This window comes from Onychostruthus taczanowskii, unplaced genomic scaffold (genome assembly GCF_017590055.1).
Source record: "Onychostruthus taczanowskii isolate IOZ18803 unplaced genomic scaffold, ASM1759005v1 scaffold3, whole genome shotgun sequence".
NCBI classification, from domain to species: Eukaryota; Metazoa; Chordata; class Aves; order Passeriformes; family Passeridae; genus Onychostruthus; species Onychostruthus taczanowskii.
In genome coordinates, this window is record NW_024500349.1 from 24,595,725 (window position 1) to 24,622,712 (window position 26,988).

Genomic DNA, 26,988 nt, shown 5'->3' on the forward strand with positions numbered 1-26,988 from the left:
GGACTCACCTGGATGAGCACCAGGACGTCGTCGAAGAGCAGGAGCCGCTCGGAGCGGGCGGTGCCGGAAGCGATGGGAAGGTTCCTGCTGTCCTCCAGGAGCCTCCTCTCGGGGACACACAGCACATCCTGGAGCAGCAGGAAAAACCAGGATTGGGGGAGGACATGGAATTCCAGGCAGGAATTCCTGCAGGGATCAGCTGGCTCGGGGTTCCAGTGACAGTGCCATGCTTGGGACACAAATTAGTCTTCCACCCAACTCTGCTCTGTCAACTTCAATCCTCAAATTCCCAATCCATACCAAATTCCCAATCCATACCAAATTCCTGATCCATACCAAATTCCCTCTGGCTCAGGGTTCCAGTGACAGTGACACACCTGGGATACAAACTCGGCTTTGAAACCCCCACCGAGTTCCTCCAGCTCTTCCACCCAGCTCTGCTCTATTGAATTCCAGCCTCAAATTCCCAATACATACCAAATTCCTCATCCTTATCAAATTTGAGATCCATACCAAATTGCTGATCCATATTAAATTCCCAATCCACTTTGAATTCTTCATCCTTATCAAATTCCCGATCCATACCAAATTCCTGACCCATATCAAATCCCCCATTCACTTCCAATTCCTGATGCATATCAAATTCACAATAAATATGTAATTCCTCATCCTTACCGAATTCCGAATCCACTTCAAATTCCTCATCCACATCAAATTCCTGATCCATATCTAATTCCCTATCCCTACCAAATTCCTCATCCTTACCAAATTCCCCATCCACACCAAATTCCCAATCCCTGTTCCTTTCCCTCGGGACTCACGGTGAATTTGTAGCCCAGGGATTTCCAGAGCTCCTTGGTGAAGGCAGCTTCATCCAGGACCTGGCTGATGAAGGATTCCAGCTTCCCGAATTCCTGTGCCACAGTGGCCACCACATCCCGCTCCGACCCCTGGGAAAAGACAGGAAAACTCCAGGAATGCTGAAAATTTGGGTCAAGGGAGGTCCAGGCTGGATTTTAGGGAATATTTATCCATTTAAATATTAAATCAAAATATTTATTTATTTTATATTTAGCAACATCCAGGCAAGATATTCAGGATATTTGGGAATATTCAACAACGTGTCCCTCCTGGAATGAGGGAGTTCCAGCCTGGATTTTAGGGAATATTTAGCAGAGAAGGTCCAGGTTAGATTTTAGGGAATATTTAGCATCCTGGATCAAAAATTTTAGGGAATATTTAGCGTCCATCCTAGATCAAAAAAGGTCCAGGCTGGATTTTTGGGAATATTTAGGAAAGGGGTTCCAGACTGGATTTTAGGGAATATTTAGGAAAGGAGTTGCAGATTGGATTTTTGGGAATATTCAACAACGTGTCCATCCTGGACTAAACAAGTTCCAGGTTATATTTTCAGGAATATTTAGCAAAGGAGATCCAGATTGAATTGTAGGGAATAGTTCTTCCCACAAAACCCATCCAGAAGATCCACCGAGCATCCCAGGGAATTCCCACCTCCTGGAGCTGCTCCTGGAGCTGCGAGAGGAGCTGCAGGTAGCTCTGGATGTGCTCCCGGAAGGGTTTGTGGAGCACCAGGTGCAGGGCCAGGCCCAGGGAGCTCTCCGAGGTGAAATCCCGCAGGAATTCCTTCAGCACCGCCTTGTGCAGCTTCCAAGCCTCGCTGCAAAATTGGGAATGATGAGAAAAGGTCGTTCTGTTTTCCAAACTTTCTGTGTTTGGCAAGGATGGAGAAAGGCGTGAAAAATTTGGGGATGCACTCCTTAGAAATTCACATTTGCAGTTGATGCTTCCATAAAAATCTGGGATTAGTGGGAATTTCCTGCCAGATTCCCACCCCTTCCCTAAATCCCCAAATCCTAAATTTCCAACTTTGGAAGGAGCTGGGGGCAGTTGGAAAGAGCGAATCCACCCATATATAACAGGAACCATGGAAAAATTGGGAATGTGCTCCTTAGAAATCCACGTTTTCACTCCCTGCTTCCATGAAAGTCTGGGATTAGTGGGAATTTCCTGCCACATTCCCATCCCTTTCCTAAATCCCATATTCCAAGTTTCCAATTCCCGAAGGAGCTGGGGGTGGTTGGGGAGAGGAAAATCCAATCCTGGAATTGTCCAAGGCTGGAAAGGGCTTGGAGCAACCATAGTGGGAGTTGGCCCAGGATGGGATGAGAGGATTTTTTTGGGAATTTTCCCAACCATTCTGGAATTCTAGGATTCTCTGGTGTCCCCGTATCCCTAGGATTCCCAAAATTCCCAAGGATTTTCCACCCGCTGACCTCTTGCTCTTGGCGGCCTGCTCGAAGCCCTGGACCACAACAAAGTTGGCGAAGGTGACGAAATACCTGGAAAAAATTCCAATAAGGAGTTTGAGAGGGAAATTCGAGATAAATTTATGGATTCCAACTTTTTGGGAAGTCCCCTTAATCCCATAAAAGCACCTCTGGAATAATACAGGATTGGGATCAAAGGTTGGATCGGATCTCGGAATTCTTTCCCAATCTTAATTCCAGGACTTTTTGGCAGACTTGGATAAGTCGAAAGTGCTGACAATCCCGGGATCCATTTCCATCAGATTTTATGGAATGAAATTCCATAAATTAATTTTCTGCTCTGAGCTGTTCATTCACAGACTCTTCACCACAGAATTCCCAATAGAACTGGGAAAATTTGGGAATTCTGGGATGGAAATAATGGAGTTGTCATACTCCGGCTGAGGTTTATTTTTCCAAGTAAAACTTGGAATTTTTTTTTCCATCTCATATTTCCCAAGATTTTCTTCCAAGATCTGCATTTTCTGTATCAAAAATTCCCAGCAAATCCTACATTTTCTCCCAGCAAACTCTATCTTTTCCCAGCAAATCCCACATTAAACCTGGGTTTAATTCCAAAAAAAACAGAAATAAAATCTCAGGAAAATTCCTTGGGATCATCCAAAACCTCATCCACCTGGAAAATCCCAAACTGGGAAATCCCAAACTGGGAAAGCTTTGGCCGCCTCCACAGAGAAGAAAAAATGTAGAATTGAAGATTTTTGCAGAATTTCAGCTCTCCATAAAATTTCATTCCCGCTGGGATCTCCGATCCCGATCCAAAACCACAAAATCCTGGAAAAACCACACCCAACCCATTTTCCAGGGATATTTTCGCTCTGTGAGCTCTCATCCCGATTTTTCCCGCTATATTCCCGCTTCCCTCTCCAGAACAACCCCAATGGGATCAACCCAATCCCGTTTTCCCAAATATTCCGGCGCTCACTGGATGTAGAGGCTGAGGAAAACTTCTCCTTTCCAGAGGATATAAAAATCCCGGATACAGCCGGAATTTTCCAACTGGGATTTCCCCCTCAGGATCCGGGAATTCTCCTCCGTGAAATTCCAGAGGGTTTGGAAGCGATCGTTGAGGAGCACCAAGAGCTGGAAGTTCTCCTTTTCCTTCGGATCCTGCGGCTCTGGAGGGAAAAATTGGGAAAATCCTGTGGAAAGGTGGAATTCCAAAGGGATTTTGTGGAATTTTGTGGTTGAGAAATTCTGGGAAATGGGAAATTGCAGGAATTTTTGGAGCCGTTTTCTTTAGAAGGAAAGGATTAAATTATTTGGGAATGTAGAGAGAAGAAAATGGGAAGAATGGGGGGAAAAGGTGGAAATTCCAGGAATTTTTGGAAGCCATGGAGCCGTTTTTGCTGGAATGGGACAAACTCTATCCCAAACTCTTTGGACGCTCATCCCACTGCCCCAGAGGTAAAATTCCCCCCCTTTTCCCAAGGAACCATTCCCAGTTTCCTTGGAGTCATCCCAAAAAGAACTCCTGGAAAAGCCCCACCCAGGAAAATCAGGGCCAGGAATTTCCCTGGGTTTGGAATTTCCCTGGATCAGGAATGCTGATGCCAGTGAAAACACAGATTGATCCCAAAAAACCACTATGGCCTCATTCCCTATTCCTGATTTTAGGGAAAACATTCCCAGAAATCATTTCCTCTTCCCAGCAGGAATTCCAGCTGAAAATCCCTTCCCAGATCAATTCCAGGTGGGAATTCCAGAGAAAAATTCCCAGAATTTACCTGCCTGGAGCAGAGGTTTGAGGATGAGGGCGTCGATCCGGGCCAGGCAGGAGGAGAAGTTTTCCTCCAGCTGGAGCAATGATCCCAAAATTCCTGAAATTCCAGCTGTGGACATGGCCTGGAAAACAGCAGGAATAAATCAAACCCCTGGAAATCCATCGGATCCCATCTCCAAGGTTTTTCCTTGGATTTCCAGAAAAGCTTCCCTGCCCTTGGGCCCATTCTTGGGTGGGGCTGATCCCAAAAATCTTTGGGAAAAGTTGGAAGAGGATTGGAAACCAAACAGCTCAACCAGAGACAACCCAGCCTAGTTTTCCTGAATTTTCCCCAATTCCCAATGATCTCAGAGCTGCAAAAGCCTGGAATTAATTCCTTGTGTTAATTCTGATGGGGATTTTCCCATTCCAGTAGGGTTTTTTCAGGAGAAAATCCCAGAAATCCAAAGGGCGAAGGAGAAATCTCTTCGAACCCAAATCATCCCCATCCCTCTTTTCCCAAATTCTCAATGATCTCAGGGCTGGAAAAGCCTGGAATTAATTCCTTGTGGTAATCCTAATAGTTCCAGAGGGGAAAATCTCAGAAATCCAAGGGATGAAGGAGAAATCTCTTCCCACCTCTCTCATTTTGATTCTCATCCCTCTTTTCCAAAATTCCTGATGACCCCAGGGTCACAAAATATTGGGAAAAGCCTGGAATTCATTCCTTCAGGAATTAATGGAATCCATCAGGATTATTTTTCTTTTCCCAAAGACAATTCCCCCAATTCCCAAAGAAAATTCCCCCAGTTCCCAGAAAGAAATCCCACAATTCCTGGAGGAATTTACCACAATTCCCAGAGAAATTCCCCCCCAGCGCTTTCCTGCCCAAAGCCTTCCCCAAGGGAATTCCGGGTGCTTTGCATGAGGCTTTTCCAACACCTTTGGAATGTCAACATTCCCAAACAGGTCAGGCCTGTGGCTCAGCTAGGCTGGGATTAACTAGAGCTGGTTTTAGCAACCAAACGAAAACCCGGGAGCTTCCCGAGGTTTATTTTGCTGCTATTCCCAAAAACCCAGCTCTGGAATCAGGAATCTGCAAATTCCCAAGTTCAGTCCCTGTTCTTCCCTGTTCTTCCCGAATTTCTTTGGAATTCTGTATTTTTTTGGCCTCCAAAATGCACTTGAAGCCAGATTTTCGGGATAATCCCACCCACATTCCCCAAAATTCCCATTTTCCTGCTCTTTGGGATTGAAGGCATTCCAGGGAGCAGCTGCACATTCCAAAGGCGTTTTTCCTAAACAGCCTCAGCTTTAGGCCAGGCCAACATAAACCAAATTTAAACCCAGTTTAAACCCAGCTCCAAATTAAACCCAAGTTTAAACTCAGTTTAAACCCAACCCCAAACTAAACCAAAGTTTAAACTCAGTTTAAACCCAGCCCCAAACTAAACCAAAGTTTAAACTCAGTTTAAACCCAACCCCAAACTAAACCACAGTTTAAACCCAGCCCCAAATGAAACGAAAGTTTAAACCACAGACTAAACCCAGCCCCAAAATACACCAAAATTTAAACCCAGCCCCTCCTCTGCCTTTAATTCCTTATTATTTTTAAAAAGCCTCCAAAGCGCCGCTTTCCCCTCAAAACCGAGCCTTGGATCCCCACTTCCCACGGAATTCCGGAGCTCCTGGAAGCGTTTTTTTTGGGATCACCTCCTCCCGAACCGAAACCTGCTAAACCGAGCTTATCAACCCGGCTTTAATTCTTGATCTCTTGGCACCGCCGCGGCTTCCCCAGCTTTGTTTCATCCGCCCTGGAATTCCAGGCGAGGCTGGAAAATCCCTCCCTGCAGGAGCAGGATCGGGGAGTCCCGCCTAGAAAAGCCGCGGTGGGAGCAAGGACGGGGTTTAGACTGGGCTTTAATTTTCGCCGCCAGTGAAATTCCTGATAAAGAACTGAAATTCCTTAAGGAAAAGGGGGGTTTTGTGGGAAAATCCGCTCCGGAATTTGGAACTCGATCCCGGTTCTACCCGGGGAGAACATTCCCAAATTTCCTCCGGACTAAATCAAACTGATCCCAAAACCAAGCAGGAAATCCCAAAACGTGCTGGATTCTGGAGGGACCCACCTGGAATGAGACAGCGCAGGAAAATTCCCGGCTGGGAAAATCTCCAGGAGGCGCAGAAATCCGGGAATTGTCGGTGTTCCCGAGGCTGGAACTTTTCCCTCCCATATTTCCCTCCCACATTTGGAGGCAGAGCCCCAAATCCCAAACACCCACGGGAGCCGGGATTACAAAACCCCAAATCTTGGCTCCCCAAAGTTCCTGCTCCTCCTATCCCACTCCCCTCCCCCCCCCCCCCCCCCCCCCCCCTTTTTTTTTTTTTTTATTTAAATAATCCCGGATTTTGTCAGGCCGGATTTTGTCATCCCGGATTTTGTCATCCCGGATTTTGGGGAAGTTGAACTTTCGGGAAGTTGAAATTTCGAGAAGCGAAAGGAAAAAAGGTCAGGAGGAGTTTTGGGCAAGTTTCGCTTCTCAGCCTCGCTCTGTTCCCACAGTGCTCCTCCCAAAAAAAAACTTTGGGATTTTTTTTTCCTCCTCTTTCCAGGCTCGCTCCCATTTGCTGGGAATTCCAGTAATTCCTTGGAAAAGGAGATTTCTCCTGCCATTCACAGGCGGCGCTTCCCTTCCGCATTAAAACCCCAAAACCAACCCCAAATTTCCCGAATCCCTCGGTCAGGAGCTCCCAGAGTTCTCTGCTGCACCTCAGCCTTTAACTCTTTCCCTTCCTCCTAAAAAAAAAAAAATAAAAAAATCCTAAATCCAACCTTAAAATTCCCAAATCCATACATCAGGAGGTCCCAGGTATCTCAGCCACCTTTAACCATTTCCCTTCTCCCTAAAAACCCCCGAACTTCCCAAATCCCTCGGTCCCAGAGTTCTCTGTGCAGCTCCGCCACCTTTAACTCTTTCCCTTCCTCCTAAAAATCCTAAATCCAACCCTAAAAATCCCAAATCCATCGGTCAGGAGGTCCCAGACACCTCAGCCACCTTTAACTCTTTCTCCTCCTCCTAAAACCCCTAAACCCGACCCCAAAATTCCCAAATCCTTTTCTCAGCGGGTCCCGGAGTTCTTTGCTGCAGTAGAAATTATCTTCCGCTCTCCTAAAAATCCTAAATCCAACCCCAACATTCCCAAATCCATCGGTCAGGAGATCCCGGACACCTCAGCCACCTTTAACCATTTCCCCTCCTCCTTAAAACCCTAAATCCCGCCCCGAAATTCCTAAAACCTTTTCAGGAGGTCCCAGCCCCAGGGACCATTTCCCCGCCTCCTAAAAAAACCCTAAAACCAGCCCCAAACTCCCAAATCCTTCTCTCAGGAACTCCCAGGGCTCTCTGCTGCACCTCAAGCTTTAACTCTTTCTCCTCCTTCTAAAAATCCTAAATCCAACCCCAAAATTCCCAAATCCTCTCAGGAGATCCGCCACCTCAGCCACTTTTAACCATTTCCTCTCCTCCTGAAAACCCCAAAAACAACCCCAAACCCACAAACCCCTCGGTCAGGCGGTCCCAGAGTTCTCTGCTGCACCTCAACCTTTAACTCTTTCCCCTCCTCCTAAATCCAACCCCAAAATTCCCAAATCCATCCCTCGGTGGATCCCAAAGTTCTCTGCTGCAGCCATTTTTGACCATTTTCCCTCCTCCTTAAAACCCTAAACGCGACCCGAAAATTCCTAAAACTTTTTCAGGAGATCCCAGACACTTCAGGCCCAGGAACTCTCTCCATTCCTCCTAAAAAACCCTAAAAACAACCCCAACATTCCCAAATCCTTCTCTCAGGAACTCCCAGAGTTCTCTGCTGCACCTCAACCTTTAACTCTTTCTCCTCCTTCTAAAAAACCCTAAATCCAACCCCAAAGTTCCTAAAACCTTTTAAGGAGACCCCAGACACCTCAACCACCTTTAACTCTTTCTCTTCCTCCTAAAAAATCCTAAATCCAACCCTAAAATACCCAGATCCATTCCTCAGGAGATCCCAGGCACCTCAGCCCCAGGAACTCTTTCCGCTCCTCCTAAAAACCCTAAATCCAACCCCAAACCCACAAATCCATCCCGCAGGACATCCCAGAGTTCTCTGCTCCAGCTCAGCCACTGTTAACTCTTTCCCTTCTTCTTAAAAAACCCTAAATCCAGCCCTAAAAATCCCAAATCCATCCCTCAGGAGGTTCTGGAGTTCTCTGTGCACCTCAGCCACCTTTATCCATTTCCCTTCTTCCTAAAAATCCTAAATCCGACTCCAAAATTCCTAAAACTTTTTAAGGAGACCCCAGACACTTCAGCCACCTTTAACTCTCTCCCTTTTCCTAAAATCCTAAATCCGACTCCAAAATTCCCAAATCCATTTCTCAAGAGATCCCAAACTTCTCTGCGCACCTCAGCCGCCTTTAACCACTTCCTTTCCTCCTAAAAAAATCCTAAATACAACCCTAAAATTCCTGAAACATTTTCAGGAGTTCCCAGACACCTCAACCCCCGGAACTTGTTCTGCTTGTCCTAAAAAACCCTAAAAACAACTCCAAAATTCCCAAATCCTTCTCTCAGGAGCTCCCAGAGTTCTCTGCTGCACCTCAACCTTTAACTCTGTACTTTCTCCTAAAAAACCCTAAATCCAACACCAAAGTTCCTAAAACCTTTTAAGGAGACCCCAGACACCTCAACCACCTTTAACTCTTTCTCTTCCTCCTAAAAAATCCTAAATCCAACCCCAAAATTCCCAAATTTTTGCCTTCCAAGTCTAGAATCCCAGGATTTTCATGTTCCTGGGAAACAGGACATGGAGCTGTGATCCCAAAACCCAATCCCACTTTTTTTCACCACAACAATGCAAACCTTTCCCTAAAGGATGAGGGAGGGGTTGGAAAACAAATCTCGAGAAAAAACCGGGATCAGCAGTGGGAATTTGCTTTGAAGAGCTGTTGGAAACCAGGACAGAATTCCAGGATTAATTCCAGAAAATTCCTTTTTTAGGAAAATCCCCTTGGGATGAGCAGGAGGATTTAGGGAAGAGTGGGATGGAATGGGCCAGGAGAAGCTGGAATTCCATGAGAATTCCCACGGCAGTTCCCCCTCCTGGCTGCCACTGGAATTTCTCCAGGAGCTCCAGAACTGGTCCAGCTCGACTGACAGGCCCCAGGAATATTTTATTCCCAGGGAATTCTCAGCCCTTGGATCAGGATCAAGGATTTGTCCCTTCCTTTGGAGCAATCCAGGATGGATTCGTCCTGTTCCAGCTTTTCCAAGGGCGTTGTCCAAACATTCCTTGAGATCCGTCACCACCGGGGTGATTTTTCCTGTGGCCTCAGGAGTTGGTGGCCTTGGAATGACCTTTCCATCCACATCCGACCTTTCCATCCACATCCAACCTTTCCATCCATCTCCAACATTCCCATTCATCTCCAACCTTCCCATCCACATCCAACCCTTCAGAACCTTTCCCAAACCTTCCCAGCCTTCCCATCCACCTCCAACCTTTGGATGTGGAGGAGAGACAGGAGAGTTGAAGTCTTGGAATGCCCTGCTCCGGAGAACCTTTGGAGGTCCTTTCCATGCCAGACATTCCAGGACTTTTTTCCTGTGGCCACACAAGTTGGTGGCCTTGGAGTGACCTTTCCATCCCTATCCAACCTTTCCCACCCCTATCCAACCCTTCCAAACCTTCCCATCCATCTCCCACTTTTCCCATCTACCTCCAACCTTTCCAAACCCTTCCCAACCTTTCGCATCCACATCCAACCCTTCAGAACCTTTCCCAATCCTTTCCAACCTTTCCATCCCTATCCAACCTTTCCCATCCATCTCCAATCTTTGGATACAGAGAAGAGACAGGAGAGACAAAGTCTCTGAATTGGTTGCTCTGGAGAACCTTTGGAGGTTCTTTCCATCCCAAACATTCCAGGACTTTTTTCCTGTGGCCACACGAATTGGTGGCCTTGGAGTGACCTTTCCATCCCTATCCAACCTTTCCCACCCCTATCCAACCCTTCCAAACCTTCCCATCCATCTCCCACTTTTCCCATCTACCTCCAACCTTTCCAAACCCTTCCCAACCTTTCGCATCCATCTCCAACCTTTCCCAGTTCCATGGAGACAACCTGGCCCTGTCCCACTGGGCTGGAAGCCACCTCCCAAGGTGAGGGACATCCATAACGATCCACAAAAAATAGGATTTGGGATCATCCAGCTCCTGCTCCTGCCCAGGCCATCCCAAAACATTTCTGGGATCATCATCCGAACATTCCTTGGGTTCCATCAGAACCTGGAGACACCAGGTCCCCTCAACCCAGGGAATTCCCCCTTTGTATCCTATTCCTGACATTCCATCGGGACCAGCAGGGATTTGGGAATGTTTATCCCACCATCAAATCCCATTCCTGATATTTCATCCATCTCAGGGAATTTGGGAATATTTATCCCACCATTGTGCCCCATTCCTGATGTTCCAGCAGGAATTGCAGGGATTCAGGAATATTTATCCCACCTTCTATCCCATTCCCAACTTTCCATCTATCTCAAGGATTTTGGGAATATTTATCCAACCATCATAACCCATTCCTGATGTTCCATCTAATTTAGGGATTTTGGGAATATTAATCCTCCCATTCCATCCCATTGCCAACATTCCATTAAAACTGCAGGAATTTGGAAATATTTATCCCATTCCCAACATTCCATCGGAACCTGCAGGGATTTGGGAATATTTATCTCATTCCCAACTTTCCATCCAACTCAAGGATTTTGGGAATATTTATCCCACCATCATATCCCATTCCTGATGTTCCATCCAGCTCTGGGATTTGGGAATATTTATCCCACCATTCTATCCTATTCCCGATGTTCCATCAGGACCAGCAGGGATTTGGGAATATTTATCCCATTCCCAATTTTCCATCCAGATCAAGGATTTTGGGAATATTTATCCCACCGTTCCATCCCATTCCCAACATTCTTTCCAATTTAGGGATTTTGGGAATATTTATCCCCCTGTTATATCCCATTCCTGATGTTCCATCCCATTTAGGGATTTTGGGAATAATTATCCCACTGTTCTATCCCATTCCCAACATTCCACCGGAACCTGCAGGGTTTTGGGAATATTTATCCCGTTCCCAACTTTCCATCCAACTCAGAGACTTGGGAATATTTATCCCATTCCCAATGTTCCGTCCACCTCCAGGATTTGGGAATATTTATAGGAAATGAGGCACATTCCCATGGAACAGCATTTTCCCAAATTCCCAGCTTCCCATCCTCCCTTGCACCTTTGGATCCTTTCCCAACGCTCCAGAACATCGGCACAGACATTCCCAAATCTCAAAATTCCCAAGCTGGATCCCCTTGATCCCCACAAAATCCCACAATTCCCTTTTACCTCAGGATCAGCCGCGATCCGGATCCATGGGAACGGGAAAATTCCCGGCTCCGGCTCCTTTCCAGCCCAATTCCAAAGGGAAGGAAGCGAAATTCTTGGAATTCTTTTCTCCCAAGGTGCACCACAACATTCCCGGTCTCCATGGAAACCTCGGGCGCTGGAAAATTCCATCGGCTGCAATCCGAGCCGGGAAGGGCTCGGGGAGGATTTAAAGGGAAACGGCAGCGAATTCCCGATTATTTCCCGAATATTTCCCAAATTCCCCAATTTTCTGGGTTTTTCCCGCCAGGAATTCCCGGCCCCAATCCGCAGGGAGAATTCCAAATGCTGAAGGTGAAGGGGAGAATTTTCCAGGGATTTCGCTGCAGCCAAAGGGATTTGAGAAGGATTTTTTTCCTTTTTCTGGATTTTCCTGGCTTTAATAAATTAAATAAAATTCAATTGTAAAATAAAGATAAAATAAATAAAAATAAATAAAATTTTAACATTAAATAAAATATTTTTAAATAATAAAATAAAATAAATAACAGTTAAAAATAAAATTAAAGTAAAAGTTTTAAATAAAACGTAAAATGAAATTGAATTAAAATAATAGAATGAATTTTTGGTTTGCATCATTATTAAAATAAAAAATTAATTAAAATAGAATTAAAAGTAAAAGAAAATTTTAAAATTCAAATAAAAATAAATCAAAGTAAAAATAATTACGTAGAAAGAAAATCAACAATGAAATAAAATTGAAATAAAATAAAATTCCTTAAAATTAAATAAAAAATAAAACAAGAATTAAATGAAGAAAAACTAAAATTAAACTAATTTAAGGTAAATAATTAAAAATAAAAAATAGAATAATAAAGTTTAAGATAAAATAAATTAAAATAAAATAGAGAAAAAATTAAAATTAAAAAAGAATAAAATAAAAACTAATAAAAGAAAATATAAAATAAATTCAAAATAAAATTTAAAAATCCAAGAAAAAATTTAAGGTTTTTAACAAATAAATTAAAATTAAAATACAAGAACAGTGAAAATAAAACCTCTGGGAATAAAGGAAGGAGCTGGAATTGCCATCCCAGAATTCCTAGAGTTGATATTCCAGCACCTGGAATGAATTCCCAGAAAATTCTCTGAACCACATCCCAGATTCCCACGGCATTTTCCAGCATTTCATTCCCAAAACCAAGGGAATAAAAGGATGGAAGGTGGAATTCCCAGCTGATGGATGGGAATGACCTGGAATTCTCATCCCGGAATTCCCAGATTTACAGGAATGACCTGGAATTCCCATTCCAGAATTCCCAGATTTGATATTCCAGCACCTGGAATGCATTCCCAAAAAAAATCCTCTTACCCACATCCTGGAGTTTCCATTCCCAAACCTCTGGGAATAAAAGGATGGAGCTGGAATTCGCATCCCAGAATTCCCATGGATATTCCCAGCACCTGGAATGAATTCCCAGAAAATTCTCATATCAAGATCCCAGATTTCCACAGCATTTTCCAAAATTCCCAAAACCCATGGCAATAAAAGGAAGGAGCTGGAATTCCCAACTCATGCACGAGACACCAGGAATGACTCAGAATTCCCATTCCAGAATTCCCGGAGCTGATATCCCCAGCACCTGGAGTGCATTCCCAGAAAATTTTCTGAACCACATCCCAGATTTCCATAGCGTTTTCCAAAAGGAAAGATGTGGGAATTCTGCTTCATTATGGATTTGGGAATCGCAACTTCCCACGGATTGACTGGGCCCAGCATTCCCATTGATATTCCAGTGCCTGGAATGGATTCCCAGAAAATTCTCTTATCCACATCCCAGATTTTCACATCATTTTCCAAAATTCCCAAACCCATGGGAATAAAAGGACGGAGCTGGAATTCTCATCCCAGAATTCCCACGGATATTCCCAGCACCTGGAATGAATTCCCAGCAAATTCCCTGAACCAGATCCCAGATTTCCATGACCTCTTCCAAAAGGATAAATTCCCTCCCCAAAGCCCTGGGAATAAAAGGGAGGAGCTGGAATTCCCAACTCATGGACAGGAATAACCTGGAATTCCCATCCTGGAATTCCCATCCCATAATTCCTAGAGTTGATATTCCAGCACCTGGAATGTATTCCCAGAAAATTTTCTGAACCAGATCCCAGATTTCCACAGCGTTTTCCAAAAGAAAAAAAAAATCTATTCCCAAAGCTCTGGCAATAAAAGGAAGGAGCTGGAATTCCCAACTAATGGCTGAGGCAGCAGGAATGACCTGGAATTCCCATCCCAGAATTCCCAGAGTTTGAACTCCCAGAACTTGTAGTGAATTCCCAGAAAATTCTCTTATCCACATCCCAGATTCCCACAGCATTTCCCAGAATTCCATTGCCAAAGCTCTGGGAATAAAAGGGAGGAGCTGGAATTCCCATCCCAGAATTCCTGGAGTTTATACTCCCAGCACATGGGATGCATTCCCCAAAAATCCTCTGAACCAGATCCTGGAATTTCCATTCCCAAAGCTCTGGGAATAAAAGGAAGGATCTGGAATTCCCAACTGATGGATAAGACACCGGGAATGACCCAGAATTCCCATCCTGGAATTCCCATCCCAGAATTCCTGGAGTTTATACTCTGAGCTCATGGGATGCATTCCCAGAAAATTTGCTCATCCAGGTCCCAGATTTCCCAAAAACTTCATTCCCATTCCCCTTTATTCTGGGAATAAAAGGATGGAACTGGAATTCCCAACTCGTGGGCAAGGCACGGGGAATGACTCGGAATTGCCATCCCAGAATTCCCAGAGCTTATACTCCAAGCCCATGGGACACATTCCCAGAAAATCCTCTGAACCAGATTCCAGGATTTCTGTTCCCAAAGCTCTGGGAATAAAAGAAAAAACCTGGAATTCCCATCCCAGAATTCCCAGATTTGATATTCCAGCACTCGGAATGAATTACCAGAAAAATCCTCTTATTCACATCCCAAATTTCCGTGGTGTTTTCCAAAAGGAAAACTCCTGGAATTCCGCTTTGTTGTGGATTTGGGAATCGCAGCTTCCCTCAGATTGGCCGGGCCCAGAATTCCCATTGATATTCCAGCACCTGGAATGAATTCCCACAAAACCCTCTTACCCACATCCCAGGATTTCCATTCCCAAATTTCAGGGAACAAAAGGAAGGAGCTGAAATTCCCATCCCAGAATTCCCACTGATATTCCAAGCCCATGGGATGCATTCCCAGAGAATTCCCTGGAGCAGATCCCAGATTTCCATCCCCAAAGCTCTGGGAGTCAAAGGATGGAGCTCAGCTCATGGCAGCAGGAATGACCTGGAATTCCCATCCAGAATTCCCAGATTTAATATTCCAGCACTTGGAATGAATTCCCAGAAAATTCTCTTATCCAGATCCCAAATTTCCACAGCATTTTCCAAAAGGAAAGAATTCCATTCCTAAAGCTCTGGGAATGAAAAGAAGGAGCTGGAATTCCCAACTCATGTATGAGGAACCAGAAATGACCGGGAATTCCCATCCCTGAATTCCCAGATTTGATATTCCAGCACTCATAATGAATTCCCAGAAAATCCTCCTATTCACATCCCAAATTTCCGTGGTGTTTTCCAAAAGGAAAAACTTCTGGAATTCCACTTTGTTGTGGATTTGGGAATTCCAGCTCCCCACAGACTGGCCGGGTCCAGAATTCCCAAACCTCTGGAATCCAGGATTTCCCCACATTTGATCCTTTTCACTTCCAGAGGAAATTTTTTAACCAAACCCAAAAATCCCAGGAATTCCTCGAGACCTCCAGGAGTTTTATCCCAATTTTTTGGAAACCAGGAAATTTGGGAAATGCAGGAAAATAAAGGAGGAGAGAGCGGGAGAGGAAAAAGTAAAATCTTGGATGCAGGAGCCTCATCCCAAAAAAAAAAAAAAAAAAAAAAAAAATTGATGGAAAAGCAGCTCGGGGAAGAATTCCTTAAAATCTTGGAGCCCCAGCCTGGAATTCCGGAGGAAATTCGGGAAGCGGGAATTCCCTGTCTCGCTGCTGCCACCGCGTGGCTCTTCCCGCATCCCAAATTCCCGAGGATTTCCCCGGGAAAATTCCCCCAAATCCAAAGATTCCGAATTGCTGGAATATTCCCGGGCTGATCCGGGATTCAGCCTTGGAATTTTCTTTCCCCATGGGAATGGTTTGATCCCGGAATTCTGTAGGATTCCCTAAAAATGTTGGGAACCTCCTGGATCCCTTTTTTGCTGCCTGAAATCCCAGGACAGAATCCTAAAATCCCGGAAATTCCGAAATCAGGGAAGGTTTTAATGGGATTTTGGGATGGAATTCCTAGAAAAGCTGGGATGTCCCTGGAATATCCCGTGGGATCGCACAGGAGCTGTGGCTGCCCGTGGAATGGGATGAGCTTTAAACCCCCCAAAAATTTCAAGAATTCCACAAAATGCAGGTGCAGGAACACATTCCTGAAATCCCGGAATTCCAAACATTCAGCTTGGTTTGGTCTTTAAGGAAAAAAATTTTTAAAAAAAGAGAGGAAAAAAAGAAAAGAAAAAAAGAAAAAATAATTTCACTCCCTAAAGCAGCCGGGTTTGGGGGGGGGAAAAAATTGGAATAAAAACCTGGAAAAAAAAAACCTGGGGGAAAAATTCTTCAGAACTTAATGACTTGTACAGATATTCAAAATCTTTCATCATTATTTTTCCTCTTCTCTTTCAAAAACATTCACAGTTCTCTGGAAGAAGGGGGGGGGGGGGCGGGGGAAAAAAAAAAAAAAAAAAAAAAAAAAAAAAAAAAAAAAAAAGGAAAAATAATAAAAAAAAAAAAACCAAGAAAAAAGTCTGGAAAGAAAAAGCCTGGAAAAAAACCTGAAACAATGAACGTGGGGGAGAAAAAACATGGGAAAAAAAAAACCTGGAAAAAAAAAAAAAACTGGAAATAAAAAACCTGGAAAAACTTGGGGAAAAAAAATCTAAAAAACACCTGGGAAAAAAAAAAACTGAGGGGAAAAAAACTGCCTGGAAAAAAATACTGGATAAAAATCCCCAAAAAAATGGGAGAAATAAAATCTTAGGGGGAAAAAAAAGGAAAGAACTGGGGAAAAAAACAGGGAAAACCCCCCAAAAATGCCCTGGAGCGGCAGGAATTCCTCCCCCTGGAGCGGCAGGAAAAGCTCCCGGTGCTCCCGATCCCCCCTCCCGGGGCTCCGTCATCGACACCGCCTCATTAATTTAATTAATTAATTAACGGCTCCCAGCGCCGCTCCGCTCCGAGAACGCCGCTGCAAAAGCCAGGCCGGGACTTTTCCCGAGATCCCAAAAAAATTCCAGGCTCGGCAGGAGGGGGAAAATCCCGGGAGGAGAGGAGAAGATGGCGTGGGATCCAAGCTGGGATTTTCTGGGATTTTCCTGCCTCGTCCTGCTCCGATCCCGACTTTCCCTGGCGCAGCTGATCGAGGTAAAAAAAAAAAAACACCCTTGGAAAAGTGGGAATGAGGGCCGGGAATGGGGGATTTCCCTGGAAAACAGCAAACCGGGAATTTAAGGTGGATCCAAGGAGGTTTTTTTTTGGGAATTTTTGGTGCTTCTTGAAAGGCTGGGTTGGGAATTTCGGGTTGGAATCGCGGGGTTTTCCTGGTTTTCCAATTATTTGAGGAGCGGGGTAAAAATGATCCCAAACATCCTATTCCTGATGGATATTCCCGTGAAAGATATGGGAAATTTTGGAAATATTTGGGATCTGTTTTCCTTCTCCCGCCTTCCCTCATTCCCGGTAATCCTGGATTTCATGGAATTGTGGGATTTCATGGAATTTCTGCCCCTCCACAGGAGCTTTTCCCTGAGGATGACTCTGCATTCCCAAATTTATGGAAAATCCGGGAATGATCCGGGAGGGAAGAGCGGCTCCCATGCCCTGGCTGCAATTCCAGAGGGAAATTCCTGCCTGGAACACAAATCCCAGCTCCCAAAAACTTTCATTTTTCCCTCTCTGGATCCTTTTCCCTGCTCCACCCAGGAATTCCTGGAGCAAAGTTTGGCTGCAATTTCTGGGATTAGAAAATTCCAGGAATTTCCTGGGATTTCAGACTTCATATCCTTTCTCTTTTCCATATTTTTTCCAGGATTTCTGGTCTCTCATCCCTGCCCTTATCCAGATTTTTTTTTTTCCCAAAGATTTCCAGTTTCTCATCCATTTTCCTGATTTTTTTACAGGATTTTCAGCCTCTCATCATTTCATCATTCCCTTCCCATTTTTCCCAGGATTTCAAACCTCTCATCCCTTTCCCAGATTTTTCCCAGGATTTCCAGTCTCTCGTCCTTTCCTTTATCCTGTTTTTTTTCCAGGATTTCCCTTTCCATATTTTCCCCAGGATTTCCAGCCTCTCACCCCTGCCCTTATCCTGATTTTATTCCGGGATTTCAAACTTCTCATCCCCGTCCTTTTCCATATTTTTTTTCCGAGGATTTTCAGCCTGTTCTCCCTCCTTTCCCATTTTTTTTTTTTCCAGGATTTCCCTTTCCTGATTTTCCCAGGATTTTCAGCCTCTCATCCCTCCCGTTCCCATATTTTTTCCAGGATTTCTGGTCTCTCCTCCCTGCTCTTTTCCTATTTTTTTACCAGGATTTCCCTTTCCCATTTTTCCCAGGATTTCAAACCTTTCACCCCTGCCCTTATCCTGATTACTTTTCCCAGGATTTCCCTTTCCATATTTTTTCCACCAGGATTCCTGGCCTCTCCTCCCTCCCTTTCCCATTTTTTCCCCAGGATTTCAAACCTCTCATCCTTTCCCCTTTCCTGATTTTTTCCAGGATTTCTCACCTCTCATCCTTTCCCTTTTCCCGATTTTTCCCAGGATTTCCAGGCTCTCATTCCCAACCAAATCCCTGCTTTTCCCCCATCCCATCCTACCTGAGCATTCCATAAATCCAGGAATCCTCTCCAAGGCCAGGCTGCTGCTCCAGGAAGAATTCCGGGTTTTCTGAGCTGTCCAACCATTCCCAAGGGGAGAAATGAGGCAGAACTTCCCCTGACAGTGCAGAATTCCCAAATTATCCTTCCCTGAATCCCAAGGACAACCCAGCCAGCTGGAAAATTTCCCATTTTATTCCAGACAATTCCCAGAAAACAAAAATAAAACATCCAAGCCTCAAAAATCGGGATAAACAGCAAGAATTCCTGGATCTGCTTTGTTTATTCCAGGTTTTTTTCTTGGAAAAGCAAAAGCTCTGCGAGGAGTTTATTCCTGGAAATAATTGGATAATGGAGTTATCCTGAATAATTCGATTCTGGCTCAGCCAGGCTGGAGCAAACAGAGGAGGAAAAAAAAGCCAGAGAGGAAAATAATTCCGGCAGCTGAAAAAAATCCCCAAAAAACGCCAAAGAAAAGGAAAAATAAAGGAAAAAAAGCAAGGAAATGTTTGGGAAAGAGGCAAAAATCCCTTTAAATCTTGGAGTTGATTGAGGAAAACTTTGCTGGCTCCCAGGCCTTCGGAAAAATTCCCAGGGCTGGCAGTTCTCCTGAAATTTGGGAAGAGAATCAGAAAATCCTGGGATGGGTTAGAAATCCCAAAATCCCAGGATTGGCCCTTAAATCCCAAAAAATCCCTAAATCCCAGGATGAGCCCATGATCCCAAAAATGCTTCCCTGCTCCTGATCCTAGGGATCAGCAAACAATGGGATATTGAGGGATTTCTCTGGGAATTGGATCCCGGATCTGAGCCAATCCTGGGAGGATAAATTGGGGAAAATGCTTTATTCCCAGCTCGGGATAAAATTCCTTGAGGGATTGCTCAGGAATTCCACTTCCCAAAAAATCAGGAATTTTTTGGGGCACTGGGTGTATTGCAGCTGTTTTCCAGCTGCTGCTCCAAGGTGTTCCTTAAAAATCCCATGGAATATTTGTTAGGATTTCCATCCTTTAGGTTCAGGTTGAGTTTATCTTTCCTTAAAAAAATTCCACAACTTTTTATCCCAGAATTTCTTTGCGCTTCCATTCTGCTTCCTCCTGGATCTGCATCTTTGCCACATCCTGAGGATGTGTTTCCATTAAAATTCATTGGAAAAGTGAATTTTTCCAGGAGTTTTTCCAGGAATTTTCTCACCCAGGCCCTCATTGACAGAGATCCCAATCCTTAAAATCCATTGGAAAAGCAGAGAAAGGAATTCTGGAGCGAGCCAAGGAATGGCTGGAAAAAGGAAATTCCTCCTGCTCCCGTTCCTTAAAAACCCCTCCAACATTCCCAAATTCTTGAGGACTCACCAACCTCTCCATTCTCTCATCACCTCCCGGAGTATTTTTGGGAATTTTGCCGTCCTGATCCATGTTTTCCTGCTGGTTTTCCCTCCCTTTTTCCCAGGCCACCACGGCGCCTCCCAAGAAGAAGCCGGACCCGGTGACGTCGGAGACCGTGGTGATCTGGGGGCTGCGCCTCTGGCAGGTGGTCGGCATCTTCGCCCTCTTCGTCCTCTCCATCAGTGAGTCCCGCAATTCCCAGGAATTTTCCCCCTGGAAAACTCCCCAGGGCGCTCTCTGGAATGCCGGGAATGCACGAGGAGGGATTCTCTGGTGGGAATCGCTGGGGATTCATCTTGGGAGCACCCGGAGAAGTTCCAGGGATGGGAATCGGCTCCAGCACCGCATTCCTGCTCCGATCCGGGATGGAGCCGTGGGCCTGGGAATCGTGGAATGCGTTGGGTTGGGAATCATGGAATGCTTCGGTTTGGGAATTATGGAATGATTCGGGTTGGGAATTGTGGAATGATTCGGGTTGGGAATCGTGGAGTGCTTCCGTTTGGGAACCATGGAATGATTTGAGTTGGAAATCCTGGAATGATTCAGGTTGGGAATTGTGGGACTGATTTGGGTTGGGAATTGTGGAATTCTTTGGGTTGGGAATCATGGAATGCTTCAGATTAGGAATCATGGAATGCTTTGGATTAGGAATCATGGAATGTGTTGGGTTGGGAATCATGGAATGCTTCAGATTAGGAATCATGGAATGCTTTGGATTAGGAATCATGGAATGTGTTGGGTTGGGAATCATGGAATGATTCAGGTTGGGAACCGTGGATTTCTTTTGGTTGGGAATCATGGAATGATTTGGATTGGGAATTGTGGAATGCTTCAGTTTGGGAATCGTGGAATGATTCAAGTTGGAAATCCTGGAATTCTTTGTGTTGGGAAACCTGGAATGCTTCAGGTTAGGAATCGTGGAATGTGTTGGGTTGGCATTCCTAGAATTATTCAGGTTGGGAATCATGAAATTATTTGGGTTGGGAATTGTGGAATTCTTTGGGTTGGGAATCATGGAATGCTTTAGTTTGGAAACCACGGGATGATTCGAGTTGGAAATCCAGGAATTATTCAGGTTGGGAATCATGGAATTCTTTGGATTGGGAATTGTGGATTCCCTTCAGGTGTCCAGGAACTCAGGATTTCCTCTGGGCTGGAATTCCCAGCTGGGGGTGGAAATTCCTGAGGATTTCTTTCAGGTGCCCGGGAATTTGGGAATTCAAGGAGAATTCCTGTGGGATGGAATTGAGAATTCCGGAGGGAATCCAAACTGGAGATTCCCAGCTGGAATCACTTTCCAAGATAACTCCGTTCCTGGGAGTGATCCCAGAGTTTCCTGGATTCTCTTCAGGTGTCCAGGAGTTCGGGAATTCCTCTGGGCTGGAATTCCCAGCTGGGGGTGGAAATTCCTGAGGATTTCTTTCAGTGACCAGGAGTTCGGGAATTCCTCTGGGCTGGAATTCCCAGCTGGGTGTCGGAATTCCTGAGGATTCCTTTAAGGAGTCCTGGAATTTGGGGATTCCTCTGGGATGGAATTGAGAATTCTGGCAGGAATCCAAACTGGACATTCCCAGCTGGAATCTGATTCCAAGAAAATTCTGTCTCTGGACGTGATCCCGGAGCATCCTGACTTCCTGTCAGGTGTCTGGGAATTCGGGAATTCCTCTGGAATTCCGGAGGGATTTCTCAGCTGGAATCCCGACTGGGAGTGGCACTAGCTCCGCCCCCATCGCTGCCTGGGATGGGATTTGGGATGAAGAAAATCCATGGAAAACAGGGAATTGGGAATGGAGTGAAACGTAAAAACAGGGAATTAAAACCAGCAATAAATCCGGGGAAAGGAATTTAAAAATAGCAATCAATATAGAAATATATAAAATTAAAAAATAAAAATAAATAGAAAAATTTTAAAAGCACAAAATATAATTAAATATACATTATTATATTGTATTTATCATTTATTATAATAAAACAATATAATTAAATATAAAATATAAAATTTAAAATAAATATATAAAAGTAGAAAATTTAAAAATAGAATTAAGTACACACATAGAAAAAATTAAACTAAACATTAAAACATAAAATTAAAAAATAGAAATAAATACAAAAGTAGAAAATTGAAACATAAAATTAAACATTAAAATATAAAATTAAAAAAATAGAATAAATGTAAAACCATAAATAAAGCTGGACCTAAACAAAAATCTAAATAAAGTAGAAATGCATAAATTATGCTTTAAAGGTAATTGCATTATAAATATAATTTTAATTAACATTATAATGAGTATTAATTTATTAATTACAGATTAATTTAAAATAGATTGTAAAATTATATTATAAAATAATATGATTAAAATTATATTTATGGAACAATGTATTTCTATGTTAATAATAATATATTTATATAGTTTATTATTTTAAAAATTTTTATTATTATTTTAAAATTTAACAAAATTTTAAAAATAAACTTAAATCAAATCAATCCATAAATATGATTAAAAAAATAGAAATACACCAATTATGCTTTAAATTGGATAGTGAATATAATTTTAATTAATATTATAATGAGTATTACTTTATTAATTACACATTGATTTTTAAATAACAATTTCTATTATGATAAAGTACTATAATCAAGAATTAAAATTGTATTTATGGAATAATACATTTCTATGTTATAAATAATAATATCCCTATATAATGATATAATTAATTGTAATTATAGTTGTAATTAATAGTTGTAATAATATAATAGTTATATAAATAATAAGTATTTAATTTGTATTTCTGTTATGAAAAATAATCTACTTCTATAGCAAATTAATTAATTTGAAATATAGTCTTATTTAATGGTTGTAATTATATAATATTAAATTACTAATAAATTAATATTAATGTTAATATAATATTATTAATAAAATCTTAATTAATTAAACAAAATCAATCCAGTCAGCTCAGAAATCTGCTCCAGGTGTGGATTCCACCTCCCAGCACATCCCACAAGGTGGCACCATTCCATAAGAAACGGGGAAAATTCAAATTCCAGGTTTCCCATTCCCGGGAACTCCCCCAGATTCCCGTGTTTCCTGCTCCCATTCCCAGTAACCAACCCAAATCCTCATTTCCCGTTCCCAGGAACTCCCCCGGAATTCCATATTTCCCTCTCCTATTCCCAATAACTCCCCTGGAATTCCGTATTTCCCAATAACTCCCCCAGAATTCCATGTTTTCCATTCCAAGGAACTCACACAGAATTCTGTATTTCCCACTCCCATTCCCAGTTAAATCCTCGTTTCTCCCTGTCCATCCTCAGTAATTCACCCAGAATTCCATGTTTTCCATTCCAAATTACTCACCCAGAATTCCATGTTTCTCACTCCCATTCACAGTAACTAACACAGAATTCCTAATTTCCCTCTCCAATTCCCAGTAACCCACTCAGAATTCCATGTTTCATTCCCAGTAACTCACCCAGAATTCCGTATTTCCCACTCCCATTACCAGTTAAATGCTCACTTCTCCTTCTCCATTCCCAGAAACTCACCCAGAATTCCTTTTTTCCCATTGCCATTCCCAGTTATCCCCAGAGTTCCTTGTTTCTCACTCTCATTCCCAGCAACCAACACAAATCCTAGATCCCCTCTCCCATTCCCAGAAACTCACCCAGAATTTCACATTTCCTACTCCCAATAACTACCCCCCATTCCCAGTACCTCACCCAGATTCCCATGTTTCCTGCTCCCATTCCCAATAACCAACCCAAATCCTCATTTCCCATTCCCAGAAACTCAGCTGGAATTCCTCTTTTCCCATTGCCATTCTCGGTTATCCCCAGAATTCCTCATTTCCCGCTCCATTCCCAGGAACTCTCTCAGATTCCCATGTTTCACTCCCCCATTCCCAGGAACTCCCCCAAATTCCTCACTTCCCTCTCTCAGTAACTCAGCCAGAATTCCATGTTTTCCCTTCCCAGGAACTCCCCCAGAATTCCTCTTTTCCATTCCTAATAACTCACACAGAATTCCACATGTCCCATTCCCAGTCCCTCACCCAGAATTCCATGCTTCTCCCTCCCATTCCCAGTTAAATCCTCATTTCTCCCCCTCCATTCCCAGTACCTCACCCAGAATTCCTTTTTTCCCATTCCCATTCCCAGTCATCCCCTGAATTCCTTGTTTTCCACTCCCATTCCTAGCGACCAACACAAATCCTTGATCCCTTCTCCCATTCCCAGAACCTCACCCAGAATTCCTCATTTCCCTCTCCCATTCCTAGTCCCTCACCCAGAATTCCACGTTTCCCACTCCCAGTCCCTCACCCAGAATTCCATGTTTCCCATTCCCAGTTATCACGCTGTGCTGCATCTTCAAGTGCCGGATCCCGCGCACGCGGAAGGAGATCGAGGCGCGCTACGCCCAGCGCCAGGCGGCCAAAAACTACGCGGACAAACTGGACACGGTGCCACCCCTGGGCGAGCTCACCGAAATTCCCGGAGGTAATTCCCACTTTTTTTCGGGATTCTGGGAATGCAAAGCCCGTCAATGAGCTGGCCAACATTCCCAGAGATAATTCCCACTTATTTTGGGGATTGTGGCAGTGCAAATTCCCTCAATGAGCTCAGAGACATCCCCAGACGTAATTCCTACTTTTTTTGGGATTCTGGGAATGCAAAGTTCCTCAATGAGCTCACCGAAATTCCTGGAGGTAATTCCCACTTTTTGGGGGGATCCTGGGAGCACAAAGTTCCTCAATGAGCTCAGCAACATTCCCGGAGCTAATTCCCACTTTTTTGGGGGGGATTGGGACAGTGCAAATTCTCTCAGTGAGCTCAGAGATGTTCCCAGATATAATTCCCACTTTTTTTTTGCAATTCTGGGAATGCGAAGCCCGTCAATGAGCTGACCAACATTCCCAGAGGTAATTCCCACTTTTTTTTTGGGATTGTGGCAGTGCAAATTCCCTCAGTGAGCTCACTGGCATCCCCAAAGTTAATTCCCACTATTTTTTTTGGGATTCGCAAAGTCCCTCTCATGGTGCCACCACCAAGGTCAACCCTCCCAGTGTGGATTCAGGATATTGGGATAAAATCCTTTGGATAAGAGGGAATTTTTCCGTCAGTTCGACTCGGAATCATTCCTTCATTCCCAAATTAAGTTTGGAGAAGCCCCTCAAATCCATCAAATCCTATTTTGAACCAAATCCCACTTAAAAATCCTGTGAAATTCCACATCTCCTGGTTTTTGGAACCTATCCAGGGATGGCAATTCCAACACTTCCCAATCCTTAATGTCTCTTCCAATCAGGATTTTTTTTCCCCTAATATTCAATCCAAACTTTTCCCGGGACAAATGGAGGCCGTATCCCATTTTCCCATCAATTTCCAGCCCTCACCCTCCTTAGTTAGGAGAATTCAATGCTGAAAATTCCCAGTGGGAATTAATTTAATTTCAAGGCCTGCCCTTGGGCGGGGGAATACCAGGAGTGAAACTGGAGTGGTTGGAATTCCGCATTCCCGGTTTTTCCTGCTGGAATATTTCTTCTCTGCTGCTCTCACTCTCCTTTCCTGATTCCATAGGCTCTCCCGAAAATCTCCTCACTCTCTCTGGCCATGGCCAGTCCAGACCTCTCCACTCCCTGCCTGTGCTGAAGGAAGAGGATGAGATGGTTCTCCAAGGAATTTAGGGAATTTCGATTCCCAGCCGCCTGTGGCTTCTTTTTTCCAAGGGGATCCATCAATCCCTGGATTTGCTGCTTCTCCATTCCTGGATTTTTCCTGTTTCCTCAACACCTTTTGATGGCTTTTTTTTCCTTCTTTCCTGTGTGTCTCCGGGAGGTGTAATTCCATAAAAACGGCATTTCCAAAATTTGGGATGTGCTGCTTCAGTCCGTGGGAAAAGAGACAGATCCAAACACTGTAGGAATTTAGGAATTCCTTGGAGAAATTCGGTCCTACACCAGCAAAATGCAGAATTACCAGTTGAACAATGGGAATTTGCACAAATCCCGGGATTTTAGGGGTGCCTGAAACTGGGAATTCCCAGCCCTCCCTGTGGAGCTGAACCAAATTCCATTAATAAATCCTTGTCCTTCCACTGAATCCTTCTCCTTCCAGTTAATCCTTATGGGATGAGATGGTTCTCCAAGGAATTTAGGGAATTTTGATTCCTGGCCGCCTGTGGCTTCTCTTTTCCAAGGGGATCCATCATCCTTGGATTTTCTGCTTCTCAGTTCCAAAAAAGCCTCACTGGGATCAGTCAGCGGGATGGGAAAATCCCCAGTAGGAATATTTTCCCTTTATCCCAGATTTCCAGCAGGAAGCTGGAATTTGGACAATTCCTGGGTTGTTGAATCCACATCAATTCCATTTCCATTTTTTTTTTTTTTTTTCTATCCTTGGAAACAGCTCAGGTTGCAGAAGAAAAAAAAGAGGAAGAAGTTCCCACTGTGTCCGGAAAAGTGGACAAGGCTCAGGGAAAGAAGGATGGATCCAAAGACTCCAAGAAAAAGGATGGGGAGAAGGAGCAGAAGGAAGAATCCAAGAAGGAAGGAAAGGACGGAGCCAAAAAAAAAGATGGAGAAAAGGGGGAAAAAGGAGGAAAAGAGGAAAAAGGAGGGAAAGGAGAAAAGGGGGAAAAGGAAAAGGGGGAAAAGGGAAAGGACACAAACGACAAGAAACCAGGGAAAAAGGGGGAAAAAGAAGGCGAAACTGGAAAATCCGGAGGTGCCAAAACCGATGGAAAAGCCAGTGGGAATTCCAAAGCTCCAGCAAAGAAGAAGTGACATCCCGGAAGGACAGTGCTGGAATTTTTTTGGGAATGCTCCGGCAAGTTGCTGGGGAGGAGCACTTGGAGCAGGATGTGCTTTTCCAGATATTCCTGTGGGATGCTGTTGGATGCATGGATTTCTTCCCATTTGGAGATGGAGCTGCCAGGATTCGGCACTCTGAAGGAAAACTGGGAATTTGGTTGGATAATAAAGAAAAATATCCAGCGGGAATGAGATGGAACTGACCTGGAAGCTGGAATGGGAATGAGGACTTTGGATAAACGTGGGAATGCTCAGGGATGAGGATCCGAACTAAAGGAGAAGGGGATTCATCCCGAATTTCTTCTCCTGGAGGACCTGGAGAAGTTGGAGAAAGATTTCCTGGCACTCAGCACCTCCTTGTGGGGAATTTTAGGGATTATGTACATTCCAGAAAAATCCCAAAGGAT

At 43.9% G+C, this 26,988-nt stretch overlaps 2 protein-coding genes across 5 annotated transcripts in view; one reads left to right on the top strand and one right to left on the bottom strand.

Moving 5' to 3' along the window:
* ALS2CL (ALS2 C-terminal like) overlaps nt 1–6,287 on the bottom strand; it is a 32,613-nt gene extending 26,326 nt beyond the window's left edge. For all 4 annotated transcript variants that reach the window (XR_005952972.1, XM_041408649.1, XM_041408647.1 and 1 more), the window contains exons 1-7: nt 6,180–6,287; nt 4,076–4,193; nt 3,274–3,466; nt 2,295–2,360; nt 1,513–1,678; nt 822–950; nt 9–128 (exon numbers count right to left, since the gene is read on the bottom strand). Coding sequence is in view for 3 of the 4 variants with exons in the window: in XM_041408649.1 (XP_041264583.1) it covers nt 9–128; nt 822–950; nt 1,513–1,678; nt 2,295–2,360; nt 3,274–3,466; nt 4,076–4,193; nt 6,180–6,284 (897 nt within the window). In the remaining variant the exon portion in view is untranslated. The remainder of the gene's footprint in view (nt 1–8; nt 129–821; nt 951–1,512; nt 1,679–2,294; nt 2,361–3,273; nt 3,467–4,075; nt 4,194–6,179) is intronic.
* Nucleotides 6,288–16,759: 10,472 nt separating this feature from the next.
* TMIE (transmembrane inner ear) lies at nt 16,760–25,656 on the top strand. Its single transcript, XM_041408630.1, has 4 exons — nt 16,760–16,934; nt 19,836–19,953; nt 24,120–24,269; nt 25,350–25,656. The coding sequence occupies exons 1-4, from the start codon at nt 16,848–16,850 to the stop codon at nt 25,454–25,456; spliced, it is 462 nt and encodes a 153-aa protein (XP_041264564.1). The 5' UTR covers nt 16,760–16,847; the 3' UTR covers nt 25,457–25,656.
* The last annotated feature ends 1,332 nt before the right edge of the window (nt 25,657–26,988 follow it).